We start from the raw sequence: 19,379 nt of genomic DNA, 5'->3' as shown, positions 1-19,379 counted from the left end.
GAACCAGTTGGGAAATTATGAATATTTTCTGTGAAAATCTGAGGCAGAAACAAAACATTTGGGGAGGGGTTTTTGTTGTAATTTTTCAGGGGGAGGGAAATCAGTTTTTCAACCAAAAAGCAAAAAAGCCACAAGCGCTCCGTTGTTCTCACTTCTGCTGCTGAAAAAGCTGAAAATTTCCTCAGACACAAAAATTTCCCACCAAACATTTTGTTAAAAAAAAAAAGGCCAAATTTTTGTCAGCAGCAAAAAAATTATGAATGCAAAATGTCAAGCAGCTGTAGGAAGAACCGGAACGGGGGGGACGAGAGGGGGAGGGCAGCGAACCCCAGGCTGGAAAGCCACGCACAGAGGGGAACTCCCGTCTGGTGCCAAGTCACTGCGGCACTAAGCTGGACTTAGCAGTGCCAGAATCCGGGCTGGAATGAGCTGTTAACCCAGTGCTCCCCATCAAGTCATTGTGGTGGGATCCGGGGTTACCAGTTACAGGCTCCGGGCACTGGTGTGTTCTCTGCTTTCTCGGGGGGGATAAGGAGACCCACGCCAGCTTAATTTCTCTCCTGTCACCAGGCACGGAGCGGCTGGTGCCTTGATAGGTTGTCTTGGATCTCATCCACCTCCTTTCTCCTAAGACTTGCAGCCTCGTTCGTCTCTTTTCAAACGAACGGAGCTGTCACACAGCACGGCGCTGGGGGTGCCAGGAGCGCATGCCGCAGGCGCACTCCCTTGCATGCCCGCCGGCCCTGTTACATGGCTAAGCTGCACTCTCGGAAGGTTGGGAACAGTCTCCTCCCAGGAGGGGGATGGAAAGCTAGAGGTCAGGCCAGCATGGCAGGCGAGTGACCTGGAGAAAACCTGCCCCCTAGAGCGCATAGCCACAGACTGGCACGACTGGGGCAGGCTGTGTGGAGCCAGTCCCATGGGAAAGGATGGAACAGGAGCAGTTGTCCTGCTAGTGACGGGGGCCGTCAAGATCTGTTCCAGGTGGACATCACAGTCTAGTTTGGGATCGACCTGTGACCATCACTGAGAATGTTACATGGTACAAACAACGGGCCTAACCCTGAATGGTGCTGTGCACTTGCAGCTCCCATTGGCTTTAGTGGGAACTGCTGGCTCCTCTCGGAGGTGCAAACCCTGTCTGGGTGTTCGTGGCGGACTCCTCCTTCCATCACTGTCCTGAGAAGAAAGAAGAACCTGAACAGGATTCCTGCTTGCAAGGAGTTCTGGTAACAGCCTGGGGAGCTGGGGCTGGGATGGATTTAACCCTGTGCTCCCCAGTGGCCTGTCATCTATCTACCTATCCACCGATCCCCATACACATCTCCTACTAGCTAGCTACTTCTTCCACGACCCTTATCAATGCAGTATCTGAGCACCTGGATCTGTCTGTGTCTCCAGGCAGGCAGTGACGATATGTGTTGGAACCTTGATGTGCCACAGTGTAACACATTGATGTGTGATGTGTGAATGGCTCTGCACCATAGTGTGTAATGGGAGACAGTGCATAGAGCACTGCACTGCGAGTCAGGAGACCTGGGGGTTGTTCTCGGCTTTGCCACTGCTCTACTGGGCAACCTTGGGCAAGTCACTTTCCCCCTCTGACTCAGTTTCCCCATAATGATACTGACCCTCTTGGTAAAGCCCTTTGAAATCTGCTGATGCAAAGGGCTATAGAAGAGCTAGGGAGTGTTATACCTAGGGCCCTACCAAATTCACCGTCCATTTTGGTCAATTTCACAGTCATTTTTTAAATCGTAAATGTCACGATTTCGGCTGTGTAAATCTGAAGTTTCACGGTGTTGTAATTGTAGGCTCCTGACCCAAAAAGGAGATGTGGGGGGGTCACAAGGTTATTTTGGGGGGGCTGCAGTACTGCCACCCTTACTTCTGCACTGCTGCTGGTGGGGTGCCCCCTTCAGAGCTGGGCGCCCGGCCAACAGCCGCCTCTCTCCGGCTGCCAAGCTCTGAAGGCATTGAAGTATGTGTGGTGATACCGCAACCCCCCCAAAATAACCTTGTGACCCCCCTGTAACTCCCCTTTGGGTCAGGGCCCCCAGTTTGAGAAACGCTGGTCTCCCCTGTGAAATCTGTGTAGTGCAGAGTAAAAGCACATAAAAGACCAATTTTCTTAGAGGGGCGGGGACCAGATTTCATGGTCCAGGATGCGTTTTTCCTGGCCGTGAATTTGGTAGGGCCCTAATTATTGCAGAGCCGTAGTTGGAGTGCTCCGGGTCTCTCCTGGGCCGTAGACGGATGGTGTTAACGGAGAAGGCGCATGAGCTGGTTGCACACAGACCCACGTTCTGTCACTTCCCCGACAGAGCGCAGGTGTCAGAGTGCACCGGCAGCGACTGATGGGCTAGGGAATTGCTCCAGGAACGCTCCCAGGGGACCTCCTCCTCCTGAGCTAAACCACGAAGCTGGGAGGGCTCTGGTGCTCAACAAGGGCTTTGTGCAGTGTCTCTGCAACACACCTGAGTCCACCCCAGCCCCGCCATCCGCCTTCCCCGCTGCCAGTCACAGGTTCCACAGGATCAGTCATCTCGCGTGACTAGTCCTGGCAGCCCTGCCCTGCCCCTTTTCAGCGGAGGTTCTCCACTGAGTTCGGAGCACTTGCTGCAGCCACCCTCCTCTGTGTAGTAAGCAGGGAAGGCTGGGGATTGGTGTGCACTGGCTGCAGGCTGTGTCTGGCAGTGTCCTGGGACACACTGCAGGAGCCAGTCACACAGACATGTAACAGCCTGCTCCGGGCTGCTCCAGAGACACAGACGGAGGAGACGCAGCAGGAGGTGCCTGCAGACACAGAGGAGCCCTTTGCAAACAGATCGGTTTGGCTTTAGTGGGCTGGAGGCCACTTTCTCTAGCCCCCTCAGACAGCAGGAACAAGAGGGGACGTTAGGGGCTGGGGCTGGGCCGTGATCACTTTGGAAATGTAAAACTACTGGGCCAAATTCATTCACCCTCACTAGCCCAGGCAGGAGCATGTGGCATCTCCTTGCTGTGCTCGCAAGGCAGTGGCAGGAGCATCCCCTGGGATTCTGCTAGGGGAGGGAGCTTTCAGTCCGTGGGGAAATCCTCCAGCAGCCACTTGGTGGGTGGGATTCCCCAGTGACTCCCTGGCCAGCACCACCTACTTTGGGGGCTTGCACCGTGCAGCAGTGGAGCCCCCAGTGGAGGGAGAGCAGATTGCAGGCACCTTTGTGCAAGGGGGGGGTGAGGTGACATCTTTTACTGGACCCAGGGCCGGCTCCAGCTTTTTTGCCGCCCCAAGCGGCGAAGAGGAAAAAAAAAAAGCTGCGATCACTTCAGCAGCTGCTCTACCGCGCCGCGTCATCCTTCGGCGGCAATTCGGCAGCCGGCCCTTCCCTCCGAGAGGGACAGAGGGACCCGCCGCCGAATTGCCGCTGAAGACCCGGACCTGCCGCCCCTCTCCACTGGGCCGCCCCAAGCACCTGCTTCCTGCGCTGGTGCCTGGAGCCGGCCTTGGCTGGACCAACAGGTGCTGGGGAAAGAGACGAGCTTTGGAGCTGCCCAGAGCTGTTCTTCCAGCCCAGCACAGCTCCATCACTGCCAACAACCGTTCGACAAACCACAGCCCGTGGCCCACGCGTAACTGTACTAATGTGAGTGTGTGTGTAGCCTCGGCACTGGCACAGCTGTTGCTCTGTGAAATCGCTGGCCTGGATCTGCCCCCCCGCAGCAGACAGCCTTGCCTCATGACCAAACAGAACAGCGTCTTGCTGATATATTCTAAGAGCAAAAAAACCCCCAAACAAACCCACCAGCGCCTTTGACCACTGCTTAGCCTTCGAACGGCAAAGCTGCTCCATCTGCTCCGCTCACGGGAATCCAGGCAAGGCCCAGTCTCTTTACGGTGTGTTTGGAAGAGGGTTGGTTTGGTTTGGTTTTTAACCCTGAGCTGCATACCCAGTCAGTACAAGCGTTGGGTTTGGAACCAGATGTTCTCTAATTAGAAATCAGATTCTGATCGTCTGTGATCTGATGGGTTTTGCTTTTAATCTGAGCTCTGCAACAGATGTGGTGCCTCTTAATTCGTACTTGGGTTTGTGCGTGTGCGTCTGTGTGGAGCGGCGTGTCCCCCTCCTCCAACACACCGGGTGTTTCCTAGCCACAGTGCGGCTGAGGCTGATGCTCTCTATGGATTGACCGTGCATGAAGGTTACAAAAAGGCAAAAGAATTTTAAGTTGTCCCTTTTGCACTTAGTCCTAGTGAATATTAGCAAACCGCCAGACTCAGGTCTGCATTGAGACTTACCCTGTAAATCGGGGACTTTATTAAGCAGAAAACGTAATGGTTACCACTCTCCAGGGCTCTGAACAGCATGGGGGAGGAAGACGTGGGACAGGGCAGAAGCTGAGGAGGTTAGTGAGAGTGTCGGACTCAGGGAGGCAGCCGGGGTGGGGGGGGGGTGCCAGACACTAGAGGGCCACGTTGGAGTCAGAGGTCAGGATTTATCCCTCGAATTGCCTGCTTTGGGACAGTGGCAATTCTGCCCCCTCCAGGGAACTTTGTCTAATGGCTAGTGCAGGGTTCTGTTCCCAGTCGCTTCCCCTCTCCGTGCCTCAGTTTCCCCAAGGCAGGGTTGTGATAACTGCCTCGCGTGGGAGTGGCAAGGCTTCCTTTATGGATCCCTGCAAAGTGCTGGAGATCCCCGGACGATCAATGCCATTTAGGAAGCATGGCCAGGCCTTTTCAAGGCAGGGACCCACAGTCCATTCCAAGGAGAAGTCCGTTAAGTCTCTCACCTCTGGATTTTCACCACGCGGCTCCAGTTCAAGCAGCTGGGGGCCGAAGCAGCCCAGCCCCCACCCAGTGCTGTGGAAAGCTGCCCCCTCTGGTCTCTCATGCTAGCGTGTGTTTTATTTTGCTTGCAGATCAAGAAGCTGGGCCTCCGACGTTTCTGCCTCGCGGCCGTTTTCATGGTTGCTTGAAATGGTCGATGGTCTGTCTTTGTAAGTAAAATGAAACATACACTCTAATGAGAGACCCAGAGCCCACCTCAGCTCCCCCTCCCCCCGAGAGCAACCCCGTGTCCTTAATGCTGCAGTGAGTGCGAGGGACGTCCTGCCCCGTGCTTGGTGCGTGGGTGGCAGGACCGGGACAGTTCTGCTGTGTGGCAGGCAGGAGCTGGATGGGGTATGCCGCCCCATGGGATGGTGGGGGCACTTGGGGTGAAGTGGGACACTGCTTTAACCTGGATATTGCCTCCTCCCCAAAGCACAGGGGCACAGGGCGATCAAGGGAGCACCCAAGCGCAGAGCCGGCTCCGTGGGCTCTGCACTCAGCCCCGGGGCCTGGGGAGCCGGTCACAGCCACAGGCAACAAGCCCTTCCATTGAGTGGTGCACAGCAATCCGCATACGTGTGCTGCAGCCCCTGCGAGGAAGGATGGGGAGCTGGGACCAGTGCTGGGATCTGCACTCTGGCAGCTGATCCTGGCGTCCCAGGTGTCTGCGTCCATTGCGGTCAGTTAGCCCCAGCCCTGCGGGAGCAGCGAATTCACCACCAGGGCTTGTGGGTGTGAGCACGTGAGGGCGTGTGGGGCAGGTGCTTTCAAGGAGGCTGCCGCCGTTCATTTTTCACCTTCTCAGTCCTAACCCACTCGCTCCCCCGTTAGCAGAGCTGGCTACAAGGGTGCAGGCTGCGTCCACAAACCTTCCGTCGGGGCCCTGGCGGAGTTTAACTTAGTAACACACCTGTCACTGGAATAAAAGCAGTTGTGGCCAGGGGGTTATTTTCGGCATCTCTTTAGCAAGCGGCTGATATTGCTTCGTAGTAGAGCGAGAGGGAGCCTGAGAAAACACCAGAGTCAGGGCTGCTGGTTTCCAAGAAGCGTAACCACAGCGGGGCAGGTTAGTAGTGAACGCAGGAAGGGGGGTTGAAAGCCACGGGGCTAGTCAGCAGCTGTATTTTCTCAGGGTGAATCGTGGGGCCCTTCGGGGTTTGTCTTCCCAGCAGAGCTGTGCTCAGGGGGACTAGGAGCCCCAATTTCCTGGATGTGATTTGCACATGGGGCGGGGGACATGCCCTGTGTTACGGAGCCTGTGAACAGGAATCCCTCTGCTTTCCCGAGTGACTCTCTGTTTCCTGGGTGGCGCATCTAGCTGCTGCGGTTCCTGCTCCTGCTCCTGCTCCAGGGAGATGTGGGGGCTAGGCAGAGGCGGGGGGATTGGCAAAAAGCCTGTAACTGACCGGGCTATCCAGGGAGTGGATTCCCCCCAGCGTGTAATCACCCAGCAATTGTGCTGATTCAGTTATTTCAAGCTGCGCTGGACAATGGGCAGAAGTGCCCAGGGCTTGGCACAATCTTGCCCTGGCTGATGCAAGGTGGGGTAGGCGGGACCTAGCAGCACAATCCCCTCTCTACTTTCTATGGACAGGAGAGGGCGATTGCTCAGCAGCGATTGGCATGAAGGCACCTTTCCTAGGGGGTTGATCTCTGCAGCACGCTAGGAAATGCACGGCCTGTAAGTGCTGCGGGTTCAAACGATGCAGGCACAGTTTTAATGCAGCCGATTGTTCTGCAGGGTTAGAAGGCAGATGTCAGGGCCTGGCCCTGCCTTTCATTCAGTGATTGCAGATAGCCGCATATACGGCTGAGGTTAGTCAGGGCTGGATTTTCCAAAGAGCCCTGCGCCCATCCTGCCCCCCGGTCTGCTGAACACCTTGGAAGATGGCTCCTGGGGCTTGGCCCTGCATGAGCAGCCCTTGGAAGTGCTTGGCACATGCAGGAGCGAGCCCCTAGACATCACCACCTGCAAACATCCCAGCCAGTCGAGCAGCCTCAGGCCATCGCTCCACTTGTCAGGTGGCATTTGCTGAGGCTGATGCAAAGTGCTCCCCATCCCAGTGGTGACAGCCCGGGCTGGAGCCCTCACTGGCTGTCCTACTGATTCTCCGTGGGGCTGGGGAGGCGAGTTGTACCTAACGGTCCATGCTCTGCTCCAGCAGAGGCCACGTGCTGATACACAGAGCCCCCTGTGCAGCGAGGGGCAGGATTTCCAGACGGGCTCTTGCATTCTAACTGGGTCGGTGGTAAATGACTGGCTGAGCCAGGTCTCTCAGGGAACAGGGCAGGTTATTGATTTATCGGGCCTGATGAGCACACGGCCGCTGTACGGCACATTCATTTACCCGGGGAGCAGTGGCTGATTGCCCTGCTGCTTGGCTGTCGATTGTCGTTCATGTTCCCTTCTGTTTGCAGCACGTCGTGAGACAACCAGACCCGCCATGTAGCCACCAAACGCTGACATATCTTCCCTGCCCCCTGGTGCTGACACCTCCACGCCCCGTGCTGCCTGCCCTCCCCGCGCTGACACCACTTCCCACCTCCCTTCCCTGCATGCGGACGTGATGCTAATGCACAGGACCTGCGCATGGCATCCTCTCTGCAGGGAGCTGTGACTCAGCTGATGCTAACCAGCCTCCTGCTCCAAAAAGCCCACTTTACTAAAGGAAAATCCCCATTAGCTTCTGGCTGTATAGAGACTATGGCACATAGTAGAGCCGTTCTGATTCTCTCCGGGGGGGCGGGGGCAGCGCTACTTGCTAGAAGCCCATTACAATGTTCTGCCAGAGGCCAGCTGCTGGTCTTGGAAGCCAGTGCCTTCTCCAGCGACCGTCTCTCTGTCTCTCTCATTGCAGTAATGAATGGAAGCAGCCACTCCCCCACCGCTATCAATGGAGCTCCCTCCACCCCCAACGGGTTCAGCAACGGGCCTGCCACCTCCTCCACTGCCTCCCTGTCCACCCATCAGCTCCCTCCCGCCTGTGGCGCCCGGCAGCTCAGCAAACTCAAGCGCTTCTTGACCACCCTGCAGCAGTTTGGGAACGACATCTCCCCGGAGATCGGGGAGCGGGTGCGCACGCTGGTGCTGGGGCTTGTGGTACGTTCCGTGGGGCGTTTGTCCGGCATGCCCCGTCGGAGAGACGGAGCCAGGCTCTTCCCTCCCAGAGCTGTGGGGCCAACTCCCCAGAGATTTTTCCTTGTGTTCCTGAATTTGCTCTGGGGAAAAAAATGGCCATTTTCCCAGAAGCAAACACAGTGTGTGGGGGAGGGGGAGTACTTCTCCCGCTCTCTCCCCCCAGCAAAACCGGGAATTTCTCCTGCATTTGTCACCAGGTACAAATTGCGTATTGTGGCCTCAAGCCCTGCACTGAAATGCAGAAGTGAAGAGGGAATTGCCCCGCCCCGGCCCTGCCCCGTGTGACTAGGAGCCCAGGGCCTGTGGCAGCAGCCATGTGAATTCTAGACCCCGTGGAAATGAGGGGCCCTGCCCCAGGCTGCTGGGAGGGAGGAGCGGGGTCAGTGCGGCGAGTGGCTGCCGTGTGAACGGGGCTGGAGAAGACGGCTCCTGTTCTCCGCTGGTGCCTCCTCTCTGAGCCTGACCCTCTCTCTGCCTCGCAGAACTCCACGCTGACCATCGAAGAGTTCCACGCCAAGCTCCAGGAGGCAACTAACTTCCCACTGCGCCCCTTCGTCATCCCCTTCTTGAAGGTAGGTCCCTCGGGCCGCCCAGTCCTGCCTAGCCCAGGGCCGGGGCCCACCAACCCCCGCTGACACCCCAGGGCCAGGGGGGAGCTCTGCTGCATCAGATGGTTGCCGTGGGTGGCTCGCGTACCAGACGCCTGGGCTATGGGAAGAATTGATCTGCTCTGTCAAGGAACATGCAAATCCCTGAGTCAGATGGGGACAGATCCCATGGAGCTGGGGAGCTCTGGGGTGGAGCCCAGGAGAGTTTGGGGGAAGGGGGGTCGTGCTGGGTTGGTTGTCTGCATGTTGTAATTTTAGTTTCAAAGCCAGGAAGCCCCTTCCCCGTGTTCCTTGGGCTCAGCCCCTCTGCTCACACGCACAGGAACATGCTCTGAAGGACTCGCTCCCTTCTCACCATTGGGGTGGCACATTCCCTGCTCCTGCCGCCCCCAGCTTTGGGCCGGGGAACTCAGCAGGCCCTTGTCCCTGCACTAGCCGAGGTGCTCGTGTTTGGCTTCCCAGTGCCGCAGGGGGGGCGTCTTGACTTCCCTGGGATGTTTCAAACCAAGGGGAAGCCCCGTCTCTGCCTAGTCAGCTTTGTGGGGCGCTGTAAGCCCGGGGCCCGAGCAGCACAGAGGCTCTCCAGCCACGGGCTTCCAGGCCCCTTTTCTTTGCATTCTTTTCCCAACTAACACAAATTCAGCACATCAGTCGGGTCCCTTCCCCGGTTCGGGATCTCCTGCAGGGGCCTATCTGCTCCCAGTCTGCCCCGAGAGTCAGGGTGAGCCCCTGCCCCCTTGTCTTCTCCCAGGCCACACGCTGAGTGTCACATGCAAACTGGGTTCTTTCCCCTGCAGAGCTACCGCTCTGCCCAGAAACTGAGCTCCTGCTATCCCCGGAGCCACGGCCTCATCCCAGCCTCAGGTGGAGAGCTAAGCCCCCCCGAGGCAGCCACGCTGGGACTCTGCCCCCTGTTTATTTAAAACAGAAAGTGAGCACTGGGGCGGGGAGGGGGGTTACACGCTGTTACTAGTTCCCAGGGTTAAGCAGCCTGGGATGCAAAGGGATGACAGACGCACTGATGCCATTCTCAAGTGCATTGCAAAGGGCCTCAGATCCAGCTCTCCATTCCGGTCCTGGATATTTGCCCCGGCTGGTGGTGCCCAGGTGAATGGAAGCAGCGGGGAACATGCTTGCTCCTTGCAGGCACTGGCAGCTTCGCAGGCAGCACCCCGCTGCTGGCACGGAGGTTAGTGCCAGGGGTCCACCCCTCTGGAATATGTCGCCACTGAGGTTTGACTCCCTCCTCTTCATTTGCAAATGCCTGTGACGCTGGGTTGGCACGGCTCACGCTGGGGGCACCTGGCTTCCACTCTGAGGCTGGGCTTGCTGGTGAATGAGGGCAGCCTCTGGGAGCCGGTTCCTGGCTGGGCTCTGGGTCTGAACGTGACCCTCTCATTGTCAGTCAATGCACCAGCTCGGTGATGGGAGGGGGTGCTGGCAGGGCCGGGGCAAGGAAGTTTCGCGCCCTAGGCGAAACTTCCACCTTGTGTCCCCCCACCCCCCATCTCCAGCCCTGTGGCAGCTCCCTGCCCCCCGCTCCACTCTGAGGCGCCCCCACCCCCGCGGCAGCTCCCCCTCTGCCCTGAGGCTCCCCCCGCCTGGGAGCCGTGCAGCACCTCCCCACCCCAGCTCACCTCTGCTCCGCGTCCTCCCTGAGCACGCAGCCCTGCTCTAATTCTCCTCCCGGGCTTGCGGCGCCAAACAGCTGATTGGTGCTGCAAGCCTGGGAGGCGGGAGAAGTGGAGCAGCGACCGTGCGCTCGGGGAGGAACCGCTGTAAAAAAAATTGGGGGCACCGCTTTTTGGCACCCCCAAATCTTGGTGCCCAGGGCAACCGCCTAGTTCGCCTGAACGGTAGCACCGGCCCTGGGTGCTGGACCCAGGGCGTGGTATGCTCAGCTTGGCTGAGGGGTGGCGTCAGAACTCTGGACCCATGTGAAATCTTTGCCCAGCGAGAACCTGTGGTGCCAGTTTTGTGGTCTCAGCAGCTGGCTCAGCCCTCTCCGGGGCGGGTGCCTGGAGTTGCCAGTTCTTGAGGTGAACGCAAAAGAGGATCAACCAACCCCCCAGGGACCCCGCACTGCCTGCTCAGTGATGCCTCTGCTGGTGCCTCCCGCTAGCTCTGCCTGGGTGGAGCTCAGGCTCTGGCCATGCCTGGAAGTGAGGGTGTTTTCCAGACCTGTAGCTCCCACCTCCTATGGGAGCTAGCGAGGAACCGTCCTTGCTGCACGGCTGCTTTTCCATGACACGAGGGAGAAAGAGACAGAGCAGGATCAGCCAGGGGCCCGAAGGGGACAAGGACGGGGGCCTGCTCCATGTACCCTCCCCCTCTCAGATTGCCAGGCCTTGGCTCCCACTTTGGTGTAACTCTTGGCCCCGACATTAACGCTAGGGAACCCTTAAAGCCCTCTTGCTTTGCACCACAAAGCCTCCCTCGCCCTGCCCGTTGGGGCCATGTCAGGCCCCCCTCACTTAGCCGACCTCGGCCCACAGACAGTCATACAGCAGCTCCTGGGAGCCGGCGTCGTCCCCAGGGGAGGAAGGAGGCTCTGGACGGAGCAGCAGCTGCGACGGGAGCTCCCTGAGCTTTAAATCAGCTGTTGCCGACCCCTCTCTCTTTCCTGGGCTCTCGCTCTCCGGTCTCAGCAGTTCCAGCTCCACAGCTGAGTCTGTTGATTTGGGAAAGGGGGGGGGGTAACCTGTGCTGCCCCCTCCCCACCCCCAGGACGTCCCGCAGCTCTTCAGTACAGGTGCACTCCCGCTCGCCCACGTGCAGAGCTGTGTGCAGCACAAAGCGGGGCTGAGCCCAGCTGCTCACCATGTGCAAGTCATTAAAACTCTCCCTTTTCTATCTGCCTTTTAATTCCGCCCTGAGCCTGCTCTGTCGCCCTGCTCTGGAGGGATTCTCAGCGCCCCGGCATGGCTGTCAAACCAGATAGGTACAGCCGATGCGCCGGGGCTGGCGTCAGCTGCCCTTGTTTATCAGAGGAATCGGGGGGGGGGGGGTCCCCCTCCTTGCATCTTTATTATCTCCCCCGCCCCGGCCCCAAGGTTCTATCCCGATGGCTCTGAACTAGCCGCAGGAATCTGGCCAGAGCAGCCTCCAGCGCCCTTGGAGCCTGTGTATTCCAGTCCCATGAAGCAGCAAAGGGTTTAAACGTTTCCGAGTGCTCTGGGGCGATTCGGCGCCGGCCCCACACGCAGCCGCATTGGGCAGGGTGGGCTCGCCCGCCCCCGTCCTGTCCGGGGGGAAAGTGAGTATGAAATCAGAGCTTCTGCCTAAGGATCTCAAAGCTCTTTAGAGACATAGGCTGAGATTTTCAAAGCAGTCCAGGGGGTTTAGGCACCCACGTTCCATTGACGTGAATGAAAGCTACGTGGCCAGTCACCTGGACTGGTTTGAAAATCTCAAGCCTGAAGGACCTGATCCTGTTGCTCTTTGTTCTGTGGCTGCAGGAGTGGGCTCTATTAATCCAAGCCCCACAATGCCCCCAGGAGATAGCAGGGAGAATAGCACCTATGTGGAGGGGGAAACCGAGGCACAGGGAGGCAAAAAAGGGCCTGACGTGCAGAAGTACTGGGCTCTCGCAAGTCGGACTGATGCCAATGGGAACTGTGGGTGCACAGCACCTCTGAAAATCAGGCTTTGAGTTATGGGCTCTGACACTGCCTCCTATGGCCCTGGGCAGGTCACTTAACTGCTCTGTGCCTTGGTTTCCCCACTGGGGTGAAAGGGCGGTAATAATAAGCTGTCCCTCCTAGGGTTGCTGTGCGGTTGAGTTTGGTGGGCTATGGAAAGTGCTGTAGATGGCGAGGGATTTATTACCGTGGGGCAAGGAGTTGTCTCTGTGAGTCTGTGTTGTGTTTTCCCCTGATCCTCCCTATGTCCCTTTCCATTCCGTGCCTGGGCCTGGCACAGCAGCCCCTCAGACAGCTGCGGCCAGTGCGGCCCAGGGGATCAGCGACATTGCTGCTGACCTGCCTCTCGGGGCGGAGCTCCAAGTGACCTAGTCTCTCCACCGCCTGCAGTGTGGTTGGTCGGGCAGTGCCTAACCACTGAGCAACTTGGGCACAGGGGGTAGCACAGCCCTGCCAGCTGGGGGATCCATATCTTGGCCACTGGGCAGGACCTGCAGTTTCTGATGCTTCTTCCTCTGCCGTCCAAAGCTAGAGGAGACCAAGCGCCGCAGCATGGAGGGTAACGGGTTTCTCCCTGCCCTGCTCCAGGAGATGCTGCCCTCTCCTCCAAGCAACATGCCCATCAGAGAGGGCCAGTGCTTCCTGCTGGGAAGGCTCGGCTCCAAATCCTTGGGCAGAGACCGATGTGACGGTGCCCTGGAGAAACTTGGCTTCCATGGCACCTCTGTGCCTGGTGCTCCCGGACGTCAGGTCCTGGGGCGCTCTGAAAATCCTTTCTGCAGTTCCCGAGTGAGGCTCCGCGGTTCTCTGGCCAGAGGAGCCATTTGACAACACTCCCTGTGCTGTCTGATCCCCTGGCACCCTGCTCCCAGCTGTTTCCACCTAGGACGCCAGCTGCTTCTCATTACGCTAACTGCAACCAGCCAGCCCCAGTGTGTTTCCCAGACTCCGATTTTTAAAAAATTATTTATCTAACTGGGGAGAGGGGGAACTAGTGGGGTGGGGGGAGGGCATGCTGCCCTCAGATCTACAGCAGCACATTTTCTCAGCTCACACGCTAACATGTTCAACAGATGGCGATTTGGCTGAGGATCAGCTGCCTAAATAGAAAACCGGGGCTGGCAGCAAAAGCGCTTGGATAAAAATGTGTTTCTGCTGCTTAATCATTTGTGCTTTGGATGCTCTTCTTGGGGTGGAAGCTCCCTGAGAAACTCAGTGGGTGGGGGAGTTTATTTACAAACCCTTCCTCCCCTGCAAACGCACACACTGGAGAGGCGAGCGACTCCTGGTGTCCGGGCTGGCCGTGGCCCCCCCAGGGACGGGTGGGGCTCTCCTGGTCTGCCCTGGGTGGCGGCGTGGCTGGGAACACCCCCAAAGCCGCTAATGGAAAGTAAACGTGGCACCACGAGTGGCCGCGGTATTGGAGGAGCAGACGCAGCCTGTATAAACCACATGTGCTGATACGCAGGCGAAGCCCTGGGCTTTTGTAATCTGTGTTTGTCTTACCCCCGGGGGCTGGCTGGTGCCCATCACTGTGGCATCTGTGGGCCAAATCCAACGCCCATTGAAATCCAGCAGGGCCTTTCCATCCCCTCGGCTGCGGTTGGGTCTGGCCCCAAGTGCTTTAGAATCCTTCTCCAGGTCAGGGATGGGGGAAGCCCATTAGCCAGGCTGTATATGGGCCTGATTCTGTCACCCCCAATCGAATTAGCAGCACCTTACTCCGTAGCAGTGCAATCAGTGGAGCTACTTCCCGAGTAAGGCGCTCCTCAGGATGAGTAAGGCTAGCAGACCTGGCCCCCAAATGATTAACAGAGTTGCTCAAACCGCAGCTCCCCTCAGGAGCCCATGGGATGGGAGCAAACGGCAGTGATGCCTGCTGGTTACAGAAACTCTTGGGACTTCCAAAGCCCGATCAGCTCCCAGCCCCTGATTCTGATGGCTAAGGAGGGGATGATGGCACAGAGGGAGACCTTAGCCCGGGTGCCTTGGTTGAATCCATATAGCTGGGATTCCGGCCATGTGCTAGCAAATGTCTGTTGCTGTTACCAGGGGAGTTGTCTCCAAACATAGCAATTCCCATTCTAGATCAGTCCAATTATCCAGCTACTGCAGCGTCCGGGACCTGGCCAGAGGAAGGTGCCACAAACCCAGCAGCTGGTGGTTATGGGGTAACGCCCATGTCTCCTGGCCAGAAGTGTAGGAGAATCCTCGTGTCGTGTTCTAACACAGCCAAGGCTCAGGCTGTGCCAGCCGGCACTGGGGGTTCAAGGGAGGGAACCTCATTATGCTGGTTTGGGGGAAGGGTGTGCTACACCCCCGTGTTCCCCAGCAATGCCTGGGGATTGGGAAGTGCTGCTGTGCGGAGGCCAGAGACCTGGGCACTGACCCACACGGGCGGTTTGGCCAAGGGCAGTGAATCCTTGGCCGTGTGTTCAGACAAGGCAGATGGTATCCTTGGGTTGGGGGCTGCTCTGGCAGAGCCAGCAGCGGTTGAGGAAGCTCCAGCATTTCACACTTCCACCCTCCCTGTCAGGCCAGCATCCTCTGCCGCTTATCTTGGCCCTGCCAGGTGTGCGAGGGATGCAGAGTAAGGAGCCCCCAGCAGGCTGAATCTCATGGCCCACCCCTGCAGGGCAACGGAGCCCAGCCTGGGACAGCTTGTCTGTGGTGGAGGAGGGCTGGGGCTTTGCCCTTTGGGGTGGCGGGGGCTTTACTCTGTCTCTGCCCCATTTGCAGGCCAACCTGCCCTTGCTGCAGCGCGAGCTGCTCCACTGCGCCCGCATGGCCAAGCAGACCCCAGCCCAGTACCTGGCCCAGCACGAACAGCTGCTGCTCGATGCCAACGCCTCGTCCCCCATCGACTCCTCTGAGCTGCTCCTGGAGGTCACCGAGACTGGCAAGAGGAGGACACCAGACAGGTAGGACCCCGCCCCAGCTCCCGGGGCTAGTGTCATGCGGGGAGCACGGGGCCCGCAGCGAGCGGGAGCGACCCAGCAAGGAGGAGAGGAAAAAGCCATTCCCAGAGCCCCACCGTGTTCAGGGCAGGGCTTGGGGCAGGGCAGCCTCCTGAGTTCTCTGCCAGCCTGTCCCCTGCCCAAGCTCCAGCGCCCAGGGAGACAGGCGGGGGAGACCCTGCTCCAGACAGCATGGCAGGCACATTGGGCCACTCCCAGCCAGACTCCAGGCACTGTGGGGTGTGGAGCTGCGCCCACTCCTGATCGCTGTGAGTGGGGAATGTCACATGGCCTGGAGCATTTCCCCTGCCGTGTGCAGCCCTCGGGGCACTTGGGATCGGGGGGACGTCAGGACTAAGCCCCCTGCACCAGAGGGGAGGTTCACTCCAGTAGGGGGCAGCTGAGGTTCCCACCATCCACCTCCATGGGGCTTCCCGGAAAGGTGGGCAGCTTGCACCTCCCCCCAGGCACCGGGAGAGCTCTCTGGGCAGGAATCAGCCCCTCCAGCCGTCCTGGCCACACACCTCTTTGTGACCAGTGCCACCCACTTGGCAGGCTTAGCTGGCGCTGCATTGTTAACCTGGGTCTATGAAGCCGGAGCCTGGGGGTCTCTGGGTTAATAAGCCAGGGCTTGAGCGTCCACATTGTATGGTAAACTGGGGCTTACAGGTGCTGGCCCCGGGTCTCGCAGCCGTGCTAGCACATCTACACTGCGCTGCACAGCCCTCCTGTCTTGGGCTGTGTCCACACTGCACTGCGATGCGGCTTGGCCCCAAGTCACAATGAGACTTGGGCTGGGACCTTACCCCAGCAGGGTCTGAGGACCGGGGTCCTGAGTGCTTGTGGCCCAAGTCAGACTGATTGGTGTGTGGACAGAAGAAGGACTGGGGCTCAAACCTGAGTCAGAGCCTGGGTTAGTGTGCTGTGTAGACATACAGCCCCCTACCTCCCTGGCCATGTGCCCTGTCCCCCAGCAGCCTGCACCTGCAGGGGGCCAGTGCATGAGCAGGCAGGAGCCAGAGACGAATCTGGCCCACAGCTGTCTAGTTCAGTCTGTGAGTTCAGCACTTCCCCCGCTCGGAAGAATCACTCGCTGCACCCAGGACGCAATGATGCGGGCTCCAGGTTGGACTGGGTACGTTGGCAGCTAGTTGCATTTCTAGGGACACTTATCCTCAGGTTCTGTAGGTCAGGACCATCCTCCCTCATTTGACAGAGGGGGAAACTGAGGCACAGAAGGGCAGTGACTTGCCCAAGGCTCCCAAGGGAGCCAGTGTCAGAGTTGGGCTCAGTGGCCAGAGCACTGGGCTGGGGCTCAAAGCACTTTTCAAAGGAGGTGAGGGTCAGGAAGCCATTTCCCAGTGTTGTAACCAGGTCGCCCTTTTTCTCCTCCACGGAGCAGGACCAAAGAGAACGGCTTGGACCGAGACCCTCTGCACCCCGAACACCTCAGCAAACGGCCGTGCACCATGAGCCCCGCTCAGCGGTACAGCCCCAGCAACGGGCTGAGCCACCAGCCCAACGGGCTGCCCCACCCCACCCCGCCACCACCACCGCCACCGCACTACCGCCTGGAGGACATGGCCATGGCACACCACTACCGGGACAGCTACCGGCACCCCGACCCCAGGGAGCTCCGGGAGCGCCACCGGCCAGTGGGTGAGTGGGAGGTGGCGTGGGCTGGAGGGCCCCCCTGCTGTGGGGAGCATTCGGGGGATTGACGACCCGGAGAGCATCCCTTCCCCTTCACTGCTGCAGGGGCCACACTGCTCCATGCAGGGGGTGCTCTGCAGGCTGGGGGAAGGGGCACCATAGCCTGCATGCCCGAGGGGAGGGGCCTGGGAATTCACCGGCGGGCAGGCTGCCTCCCTGGAGCGTGCGCAGTCTGGCGGGGACTGGCCACCGCAAAGCACTGGGCCAAGGGAGGGAGCCTCCGTGGCTCCGGGCGGCTGGAGAGCGTAACGAAGGGATGGGCAAGGTGGGGGCAGGGTGGAGACAGAGGGCTCAACCCAGTGCAGGCAGCGGAGTTCCAGTGGGGGATGGATTCAGCCCCAGCTCTGCAGAGAGGAGCGAGCCCTGTTGGGGTGGGCGCGGTAAGGACACCGTGGAGAGGAGTCCAGGGGCCCGGGGACCCTGGGGCATTGCGGTAGTTACCCCTGTGTAGCTAGAGAGAGCAGGGCAGCAGATGGCTCTCCCAGAGGAAGGTCAGCGCTCCGGATCCCCAGCCAAGGCGGGGAGGCATCTTTCAGGAGGGGAGGCAGAGCTGCTGAGGGCGTATCTACACCGCATTGTACGCCCAGGTCTGGGGCACTCAGCTTGAGGGCCTGCATTTGAGTGTCCACACTGCTTTGTACCCGAGATGTCGCTACTGCGCTGCACAGCCCTTGACTCGAGTCTCTGGCTTGCCCTGCAGCCACACTGCACAGTGCCCGGGCTTCGACCCCAGCCGCAGTGGGACGGGCTCTGACCCACCCCCTAGCAGGGTCCCAGGACCCAGGTCCTGGGTGCTTGTGACCCGAGCAGACTGAGTGTGTGTGGACAGAAGTGGAGCTTGGTCAGAGTCCGGGTTAGTGCGCAGTGTAGACACAGCCTGAGTCACACAAATCACTCAGCATTTCCGTCCCTGACTCCCTGGGAAAATCCATCTGGCAGTCTGGGGCTGCCGGGGGTCCTAGGCAGGCTGAGTTCTTGGTGGTCCTGCACAGTGCCCCCTTCCCGCCGCTGAGAAGATAGTCGTTGGAAAGGTGACCGGGGGAGGGGGGTGGGCACCTGTTACTGCAGGGTCTCCTGCAGGGGAGGGCCGGGTAAAGAGTGATTGGCAAGCGGGTGCTGCCCCGCCAGCAGCAGTGCAGATGTGTAGGTGCTAACCCATGGCTGCTGGGAGGGTGACCCCGTTCCTGGCACATGGGGAGCTCTCCCAAAGCCCAATTCCCCGGTTAGCAAAGGGCAGGTGAAGCGTCTCCCTGTAAGTTAGCTCCAATGACTGTTCACCTCTCCAGGCTGCGCCGGCAGTGCCCTGTGTTCCAGAGCTGGCCCAAATGGAGGGTATAGAGGCTGCACTGATTTTCGAACGTCTCTCTCGCTCTCTCTCTCTTTCCCTGACGGCCTCTCCTGACGTGGGGCGTGACTCCACTGCCGTCCCGTGGCGAGCTCCCGAAGCCCAATCTCTGAGTGGGTGCAGCCCAAGGCAGAGCAGTGTGCTCCAGCCCTGGGCCCCACGTGGCACCTCCCGGCACGCTGCGTGGGCCAGCCCCGGGCCCCACGTGGCACCTCCCGGCACGCTGCGTGGGCCAGCCCCGGGCCCCCACGTGGCACCTCCCGGCACGCGGGCCCCACGTGGCACCTCCCGGCACGCTGCGTGGGCCAGCCCCGGGCCCCACGTGGCACCTCCCGGCACGCTGCGTGGGCCAGCCCCGGGCCCCACGTGGCACCTCCCGGCACGCTGCGTGGGCCAGCCCCGGGCCCCCACGTGGCACCTCCCGGCTCGCTGCGTGGGCCGGCGCCGGGCCCCACGTGGCACCCAGCCCCGGGCCCCACGTGGCACCTCCCGGCACGCTGCATGGGCCAGCCCGGGCCCCACGTGGCACCTCCCGGCACGCTGCGTGGGCCAGCCCCGGGCCCCCACGTGGCACCTCCCGGCACGCTGCGTGGGCCAGCCCTGGGCCCCACGTGGCACCTCCCGGCACGCTGCGTGGGCCAGCCCCGGGCCCCCACGTGGCACCTCCCGGCACGCTGCGTGGGCCAGCCCCGGGCCCCCATGTGGCACCTCCCGGCACGCTGCGTGGGCCGCCAGCATTGCTCTCAGGCCACGGGAAGGAAGCGCATTGGGCCGAGGACCATCTCTTTGCTCTGTACAGTGCCCAGCACAAGGGGCCCTGACCCCAGAGCACGGCCCCGAGGTGCTGTCCTAACACAGATAATAAATAGCCGTGACTGGGGTGCCCAGAGCTCTGGGCCAGGGCGACTGGCTCTCGCTGACCCGCATGTTCTCTTCCAGCCGTGCACGGCTCCCGCCAGGAGGAAGTGATCGACCACAGACTAACAGACAGGGAGTGGGCTGAGGAGTGGAAACACCTCAACAACGTACGTAGCAACCCCGCTTGCCGCTGTCTGTTACCTGGGCAGCCCTGCCAGGCGCTGGGGCGGCCCTGGCACTTGTGCTCACTGTGGGGCAGGGTGGGGAGGGCCTGGATTAACTGCTCTAGAGAACAGGAGCTCTGGACC

At 59.9% G+C, this 19,379-nt stretch overlaps 1 protein-coding gene across 5 annotated transcripts in view; it reads left to right on the top strand.

Annotated features, from left to right (window-relative positions):
• Positions 1–19,379, top strand: part of CBFA2T3 (CBFA2/RUNX1 partner transcriptional co-repressor 3) — a 113,906-nt gene that overhangs the window by 81,060 nt on the left and 13,467 nt on the right. For 4 of the 5 annotated variants that reach the window (XM_039502704.1, XM_039502703.1, XM_039502706.1 and 1 more), the window contains exons 3-8: positions 4,900–4,977; positions 7,669–7,910; positions 8,432–8,521; positions 14,938–15,119; positions 16,558–16,814; positions 19,153–19,238. In XM_039502704.1, coding sequence (XP_039358638.1) covers positions 4,900–4,977; positions 7,669–7,910; positions 8,432–8,521; positions 14,938–15,119; positions 16,558–16,814; positions 19,153–19,238 — 935 coding nt within the window. The remainder of the gene's footprint in view (positions 1–4,899; positions 4,978–7,668; positions 7,911–8,431; positions 8,522–14,937; positions 15,120–16,557; positions 16,815–19,152; positions 19,239–19,379) is intronic. The other variant, XM_039502705.1, reaches the window with a different exon arrangement.

The sequence above is a fragment of the Mauremys reevesii genome, linkage group 16, assembly GCF_016161935.1.
Source record: "Mauremys reevesii isolate NIE-2019 linkage group 16, ASM1616193v1, whole genome shotgun sequence".
Classification (NCBI taxonomy): domain Eukaryota; kingdom Metazoa; phylum Chordata; order Testudines; family Geoemydidae; genus Mauremys; species Mauremys reevesii.
This window is presented reverse-complemented; position numbering and strand designations above follow the sequence as displayed.